This window comes from Schistocerca serialis, chromosome 1 (assembly GCF_023864345.2).
Source record: "Schistocerca serialis cubense isolate TAMUIC-IGC-003099 chromosome 1, iqSchSeri2.2, whole genome shotgun sequence".
NCBI classification, from domain to species: Eukaryota; Metazoa; Arthropoda; class Insecta; order Orthoptera; family Acrididae; genus Schistocerca; species Schistocerca serialis.
In genome coordinates, this window is record NC_064638.1 from 562174014 (window position 1) to 562183068 (window position 9055).

At 39.3% G+C, this 9055-nt stretch overlaps 1 protein-coding gene across 1 annotated transcript in view; it reads right to left on the reverse strand.

Moving 5' to 3' along the window:
• The window catches only part of LOC126475674 (U7 snRNA-associated Sm-like protein LSm10), a 54995-nt gene extending 46228 nt beyond the window's left edge, over positions 1-8767 (reverse strand). Inside the window, exon 1 of the mRNA XM_050103485.1 lies at positions 8480-8767. Within this exon, the coding sequence (XP_049959442.1) occupies positions 8480-8619 (140 nt within the window). The 5' untranslated portion in view covers positions 8620-8767. The remainder of the gene's footprint in view (positions 1-8479) is intronic.
• Between the last annotated feature and the right edge of the window lie 288 nt (positions 8768-9055).

The window sequence follows — 9055 nt, forward strand, 5'->3', positions numbered from 1 at the left end:
CCAATAACTTATGAGCAACTGGGTAAGGCACTTTTTCCTTTACTCAGATTCTTGAACAGCCCACTCATGAAGATACATGCGACAATCCTGAGAGGAGGCGGCATGGCCACTGTTGCAGTCGACACAGGAGAGAGAAGGAGGCAGGCAATCACCCCCATGCGCATACCTACCACAGGTTACACATTTGGCTGGGTGGCAGCAAGCCATTCTATGGTGGTTGAAACGATCACACTGGTAGTAGCGCATTGGGTTTGGAATGTACAGTCAGACTGTGATAATTTCATAGCCTGCTTTGATCTTGGATGGAAGCACCGCTCTATCAAAGTGAGAAAAAGCGTGCGGGTGGGCACTAAGGAGGAATCTACCTTTTTTATCACCCGATGGATGGCAATGACACCCTGATCAGAGAGGTATGACTGGATTTCAGCCCCAGTCAGAGCATCGAGTAGCCTATTGTAAATAACACCATGGGAAGAATTCAGAGTTTGGTGAGCCTCAGTATGAACCGGGCAGCCGCGGAGAAGCGATGTGGCAAGAAGTAGTCTCCAAAAGAAAGAACCATTCTGTAAATGAGAGCAAGATTTCATAGGGCTGGCAATTGCATCAACACCTTCCTGAACAACAAACCAATCTACTGTTGTGAAGGACCGACCGTCTTCAGTACGTTAGACAACGAGGAACTGTGATGCAGCTGGAAGGGTCTTTGAATCATTAGCCTCATTACATTTACGTTTTGTAGATGTTGACTGTGAAGACGACTGGCTCATTGAGAGAAAATCCCCCATGATTGCCAGCGTCTCCAATGGCGTGCTCCTTCCAACTGGGGGCCCCCTTCACAAGGGGATGCACTCACCTTAGGTGATTGTTCACACCTCAGGTCACATCTCCCAATCACCTGACAGGAGGACCAATCAACAATTTGGAAAGGTTGCAGCTCAGGCAGTTACCCCTCTCTGGGACTGGCCTGTACCAGGGGGTATGTGCGAACTCTACCTGTTGACCCAGGGCTGAGAATTACGCATTACCTAGTCACCTGTTACATGTCAGATGCATGGGCTGACCTTCAGGAGCACACAGGGAGGAAGAAGAAAAAGAGGAACCTCGAATTCCGAAGCAGAGGAACAAGAGGTGAAGGGAAACAAAGAAAGGAAAAGGGAATGAAAAACAGTGGTGAGACTGTTCTTATGTCATCAACAGACAATGCGGAACATTCCCAATAACATCTCAGACATGTTCCCCAAGGGAGGGAAAAAGAATACCAAGAGGATAGACATGCACCCAGAAGAGAAAAGATGCTGCAATGGCTGGGGCCCCATGGTAGTCAAGCACGAACCTGCCAAAGAGTGGGGCACTCCCTGGGGGGCCATTCAAGCGTGGTTGTAATGTGGACACAGGTAGCAGCACATTGGCTTTGGAATGTACAGTCGACCCTTGATGACTTCATAGCCTGCTTTGATCTCTGATGGAAGCACTATCCTATCACTTGTGAGAAAAAAAATGTGTTTAGGTACTAAGGTTGCATCAATCTTATTATTACCTGATGGACTGCAGTGACACCCTGAACACAGAGGTAAGTTTTGACTCCACCCTTGCTCAGACCATTGAGCTACATAGTATAAATAACATCATGAGAAAAATTCAGCGGTCAATGAGCCTCAACACAAAGGGCATAGCTTTAAAGGAGCAAAGTTACAAGCAGTTGTTGGGTTTAAGAATCACTATTAGTCTCCTAAAGCAGAGCACCGTAAATGAGAGCACGATTACAAAGGGCCGGCAATTTCATCAACACCTCTCTGAATTATAAATGGATTAACCATAGCAAAGGACTAACCTCCTCCATCATGTGATGCCACGAGGAGCAGAGGTGCAGCTGGGAGTGTCTTTGAATATTTAGTCTCATTCTTTTTACACTTAGTAGACGTAGGCTGAGATGACGATTGGTTCATTACGAGAAAATCCCCGACGATTGCTAGCGTTCTGATGGCACGATCATTCCAACTGGGAGCCCCCATCAGAGGTGGGCTCACCTGCCTTAGGTGATTGCTCACACCTGAGGACACACCTCCCAAACTCCTGACAAAGGGATCAGTTGGCAATTTGTGAAGATAACAGCTCATACAATCACCCCTCCCTGGGCCTGACCTGTGCCAGAGGGTATGTGCGAACCCTATCCGTTGACACAGATCTGGGAATTACGCATTACCCAGTCACCTGTTACACAGCAGAATGGGCCAGCCTTAATGAGCAGAGAGGGAGCAAGAAGAAACAAAGAGCAACCTCAAACACTGAAATGGAAGAAGTATAGGAGATGGAGAACGAAGAAAGAAAACTTCCTACTTTGATAATGTACATAAGTTCTGTTTAGACTTAGGGCTTTCTGATCACATCAAGTGAGATAAGATGGATCACACCATGTATAAAAATATCCAGTGAGAGGAAAAGGAAGCTACACAATCAGCTGAAGTACAACAAAGATCCTGATTTTGTAAAATATGTTAGGACTATTTTTAAGAAAGTTGTGAAAGCTTCAAAACAAATGGCAACAAATTAATTCTAAGGCAGAAAAATAAAATAAGGGCAGTATGGTCTGTGTTTAAATCTGAATCAGGTTTCCAAAATCACAAACACGACATTTCACAAATCAAACTTAAGGAAAAATCGGTTGTAAATCCAGTTCAAATATCTGAGTGCTTCAATGAATAATTCATAAATGTAGCAAAATCTGATTTAGACATAGCAAATTATGACCAGAAAGTAAAGAGTTTTGGGTCAAAAGGCAATACCAGTGAATGTCTCAAAAAATTCAACACAGTTTCAGCAAAATTTGTTCAAAACTTCATACTCTCCTTAAAAGACAAAAACTCTGCTGGGTGGAATGGGATACCCATCAAAGTAATTAACAAAGTTTACAACATAATAGCTCATCCTCTCTCTCTCCTTCTCTCATAATAAACATATCCTTTGAGAAAGGTTATTTCCTGATCTATTGAAATATGCAGAAGTAAAACCATCATTTGAAAATAGTTCAAAAGATGATATAGGAAATAATCGTCCCATTTCTATACTCCCTGTCATATCAAAACCATTTGAAAACATTGCTGCCTTTCAGATACAAAGCTTCATCACACAGAATGATATCATTTCACATAACCAATTTGGCTTCCAACAAGACAAAAACACAGTATATGTGATAAATGAGTTTATTAAAAGAATTACTTCATCACTAGACAGGAAAGATAAGGTCACAGGAATATTCTGTGATTTTTACAAAAGCATTTGACTCTGTAAACCATGCCTTCATGCTTTTCAAACTCAACAGGTACGGAATAAGGGATATTGCTTTGAAATGGTTTGAATCATATCTCTTGAAGAGGAAACAAAGGGTTGTAATCACATCAAATGGAGCAGATTACTTCTCAGAGTGGAAAACTGTGTCACAAGGTGTTCCTCAAGGCGCCATCATTGGACCCATTTTGTCCCTGTTCTATGTAAATGACTTGCCTCTCAATATAAATACTCATTGCTGATTCTGCCCTAATTGAAAATGATAATTCTGACAATATACCACAGTGTCATGAATACATTAAGTAACTCGGAAACATGGTTCAGTTTAAATGGCTTAAGGCTAAACATTTCAAAAACCCACATGAGGAGTTTTAAAACCAAACAGTCAAAAATTGAAGAAATCTGTATCACTCATAACAATCAAGAAATGGAAGAAATTGACTCAGTCAGGTTCCTGGGAACTTTGAGTTGGAATTCTCATATACAATATCTAGCTAATGAATGAACAACCTTGCTTGCATTTGCAGAGGAAATTTTACACTGTGCCACCAGGAAAATAGCATACTATAGCTACTTTCAATCTATTATTCAATATGGCATAATTTTTTGGGGAAACTCTGGAAATGTTACAAAAATTTTAAAGTTGCAAAAAAGAATGATTCGCAACATGTGCTCTGCACAGCCGAGGGCGTCATCTCGACCATTATTTAAAGACCTAAAAATATCAACTGCCTCCTCTTTATACATCTTTGAGGTGGTTCTTTTGCTATGCAGCAGAGCTGACCCATTAAAATAGAAAAAAATTTAAAAAAATGTTGAACACTCATACAACACAAGGCATAAAGAAAACTTCATGCTCACCTCGCACCACTTAAAATTGTGTGACATAATGCATATGAAGATAAATATTTCAAAAAGCATGTAACATGATTTTCTAATTGAACGATGCTGCTACTCTGTGGAGGATTTCATGAAGGACAAAGTGATACTTTGAGCTGGATCCCTAAAATGGAATAAAAATTTTGATAGTTATAGTACATGTAAATACTGTAAGTTTGACAAATTTTAAGTAAGTAAGTTCTTGACAAAGTATTATTGTAAGTGTGACAACATTTCAAATAAGCTAATTGTAACCTTGACATGTCTCCTGTACATCAGACATTTGTTCTGAAACTGTGTATGTTGTGAGATGGAAAAAAAAAAAAAAAGAAACACATTTCACATTGTCAAAATGTAGGGAAAGCTATCATTCAGTTCATCAAGTGGAAATATTCCCTTAATCCATACTGCATCTCACTGTAGTCATCCAAAAAGGATGTATTCCTGTATCCAACAGCTAACAGTCAGAGTGGAGATATCTCAGCCTAACACATCCTTTGTGAATAATAGTAACTCTAATATTTTCCATAAACACTGATAACAATATTGTTTCTGTTAAATACTGACTGTCCACTGTAACACACAAGATTACATCAGTCGTAAATTGTTTAAGCCACTCAAATATTTGAGAAGCTACTTTGTATAACAGTATCTCTTTTATAGTTAATAGTACAGTGTGGCAGTGGATACCTATCAGAAATCGAGGACATCAAAATAAACACGTTCCTATTATTTGTAAAATATTGTTTGTACACCATGTGAAGCACATTTTGCACAAGACATGTTTACACCAATTACGGTGATGTTTTGTGTTCTGTCATCTCACTGAGTAATATCAAATTACATCTCTCAAAAATGTTATAGGGTCCTGCAAACAGACATAATTAACTCAGTTTATATTTATGTGCATCCATTCTTTTAAAACAGAGTAAAATGTCTTGGTTTCCAGTCACATGGGACTGTTTGATACGTGAGAAATTCTCAATAAATATGAGCTAAGAAAATACCTAGTTTCAGATTATGTTCTGTGTAAAGTCAAATAGGAGCTAAGTGAATTAAGCCAAGGTCTGGTAGCTACCTCAATTATTAGTTTAAATTATTGTCCAGTACCACAGATGCTTATTTTACTACCAATTGTTTGACATTTCACTTCAAATTAACTACAATATCATTTCCTTGTATAAATATACTGTACATACACAGTGAGACCACAATCTGATTTAAATTTGAAAAAAAAAAAGGGAAAAGAACCAAAGTTGTTGGTGCAGTAGTTGAGCAACTGGTCTCGTGTTCAGAATGACTGTAGTTAAAACACCTGTTGAAACACGCACATTTAAAATTTCCTTTGTTTCCGTAAATCACTCAAGGCAACACCAATACAATGCCTTTGGGAAGGACACTGCTTAATGTCATGTCAAATCTGAGTTTCTACATATACATCTAAACTCCACTGACAACTGCATGATTGAAGGTACCTCCCATGTACCAGGCTGGCTGATCCCTCTCCCAGACCCATTCACATATGGAGGATGGGAAGACTGACTGCCTCCTTGTCTCTGTGCATGCTGTAATTAATCTAATCTTGTCTCCAAAGTCCCTACAGGATTAACATGTACAGGATGGTTAAGTACATTCCTAATTTAAAGCTGATTCTTGAAACTTTGTAAGTAGGCTCTCAAGGGCTAGTTTGTGTCTATCTTTCTGCAACTTCAGGTTTTTCAACATCTCTATGATGATCTACTGCAGGTCAAATAAGCCTGTGACTGTTCACACCACCCTTCTTTGTATACATCCGGGATCCAGGTTAACTGGTCCCATCTGTTATATGTCCCACACATTTGAGCAATACTGTCTGACAGGTTGCACAAGATTTTGTAAGCCAACTTAGACTCATTGCTTTTTCAAAATATCCTACTAGCAAACTGATATCTGTCATGCACATCAAAGCTTTTGCTTTGCTAATCCAACTTCAGTTCATGCATCATCCATCAGCATCTAGACCAACTTTAGTGCCAGTGACAGCTTTCACACACAAGAATTTCTTTGGGTTGTGTAAAATTCTTTTCTAAGCTTTGTGAGACACTTACTATGCAAAAGTCACTGTTTCTTGTGCTCATCCTCTAATAATCTTATCACAAACAGGATATTGAACACTGACTGCTCTTTTTTCCTCCTTTTGTATGAAAGTTATCATGATTTAAGATAGACTGGTTTATTTGGAGAAGACATTTCAGTACCTGATGTCAGAAAACTTAACTTAATAACAGTGGTCACGTGAGTGTGAAGTGTGCTTGCGTGTGTGTATGTTTTCTTTTTTAAGGAAGACTTTGACAAAGCTAAATGTGTAATAGTCTTTTCACTGTGCCTCTCTGCAACTCAGCATGTCATCTTCATGGTAAGTAGCATTTATCTATTCATAATTCTGAAAAATACAATATGCTTTTGGTAAAGCCTGATGACTGAAGAAATTACGGAGGCAATGAATACATGAACACAAGGAATGAGTACATAAATTAGTAGTATTGGAAATACACTCTGAGCACACATGCCTGATCATGGAACAATGGCAATTTTGCCTTACATTAACTAAGGAAAAACATATGAAAGGTAAGCAGCATTTGTTTCAGAATTAAAACTGTGTAATAACTTGCCCTAGGAGATGATTGGATTGGATTGTTTGGGGGAAGAGACCAAACAGCGAGGTCATCGGTCTCATCAGATTAGGGAAGGAAGTCGGTCGTGCCCTTTCAAAGGAACCATCCCGGCATTTGCCTGAAGCGATTTAGGGAAATCACAGAAAACCTAAATCAGGATGGCCGGATGTGGGATTGAACTGTTGTTCTAGGAGATGAATGAGACAACTAAAATACATTTAAAAAGGCAGTCATTGTATATCTACAACTAACATATAAGACAAGAACAAGCTATTTAGAAAACTCAAGAGCATAGGTCAGTAATAACAAAAAATCATGAGAGGACATTCATTCAGTTTTTTAGTTAGGCAGATAGGGAGCAGAAAAAAGTGTGTGTCAGGATGGTCAAGGACTTGACATCTCCAAGGGCATGTTGTGGTGCAGTAGGAAGTGTTGAGCAACTAAATGAACAGCGTATAGGTTCCCCCTCCCCACTGCTTTATTAAGGTAACTTGTTCCACACATGTACAACCATAAAGAGTATTGTGTTAGGTATAACCAAATGACACAGTGCATTTGTTAAGATATTGGCCTCATATTTGGTAGGATGGAAGGTTATGCTCTGCCCAACCATTTTGATTTAAGTTTTCTGTAGTTTTCCTTGATCACTTAAAGCAAATGCTGGGACGATTTCAACATGAAGCCCTCTCCTTATTAAAATGTGTGTATACTCACATGTCAGTACGTAACAGGGCGTATATTTTTCCTTACATTAACCCAAAGACTCCTATAATGCTGTGAAATGATCCTTGGATGAGCAAACAACTGCCACCGCCACATGTGACTGGGGATCTTGAGACAATGGCCTGCGGAAAGCAGAGGACTGTGTGGTAAAGCATGTAGAATTTAAACCACCTTCTGGGTTTATGATATGGATCAACTTAATCAGTCAATACTGTAACATAATGATGTGGCGTTTGACATCATACATGCGCAAAGAGAAAAGGAACAAGATGCTGATTTTTTTGTTTTGCTTTTCTCTATATTATCTTTTGGAATTTTGGTTGAGGTGACAGTGCTTTTTAGCACAGCCCAAGGTCTAGGTTAGGTTGAAGAGTCAGTTTGGTCGTTAGCTAGCAAGGCGGTATCAAAGGCTTCAATTAAGCCAAAGCCAGTATTACATTTTACAGGACTAGATGTATGTCATATCAGTCAATTCAACCGACCTTCTGTTTGTGACTTTGCACGCACATGTGGAACAGAAAGGGGTCATCTATAGGGCAACATAAACACCACCGCACAATTGTCTCTGGATATCTAGAACATCATAACACGTACGAAAAACGTTGTGTGTGTGACTGCCTCATTTATGAACAAATAAAACTTACAAATCTACTTATCTCTAACACCACCACGTGACTTCCTTCCATTTCCGAAGCCCTACACGTAGTTGGGTAGAAAATCAATTAGACCACGAACGATAATTCAGTACCGGAGTGAAACTTTCCCATGATCATTTCGAACGAATACTCATACATATTGACCCACGTCAAGTAAATGATGATGGTTAGTAAAAATAACGAGGCGAAATGTATTTCTCACTCCGATACCACTTCTCCAACAGCCTCAATAACATAGTGCACAGATGATGTGCAGTGCACTAAAGTAAAAAAGACACTCACCCGTCGACAGTATTGACTTTTCCATACACACAACACTCATTTCTCAGATCTATGGTAACCCATTTGCCTTGCAAAGCAAATGCAAGACATGCTAAATCGTTGTACAAGAAATACCTCTCCCGTTTAAATGCTACTGCCATTGTGAAAGCATGTCGGGATTTACGTAAATAAGAGTACTATTATCTGGAGCAAAGTTTAGCTTCTTCGAAAAGTAGACATCAGCTGATGTCTGCCGGCAACGGGCACAGTTTGACAATTGACACAAGGAACAAATGACTATGAGCACCACAGATAAACATTAACTCCACTTGCTTTGGTCTAACCTCCTAGATGTTTACAAACAAATAACACTCGAACTTCAGTCGAATTAATGCCATGTGAACTTTTTAACCATTTAGTAAACTTTACGGAAGGAAACAATAATTACAACTTATCCACATTGTAAACGCCTCCCTTTTATTTTACTACAGCCTCCTTTGTATTAGTCGACCACAATATTATTGCACCTGGGAGTAAAGGCACTTCGGTCGGCGTATCATGTGTTTTTATCGCGATATTTAACGAGCACACGCTGAA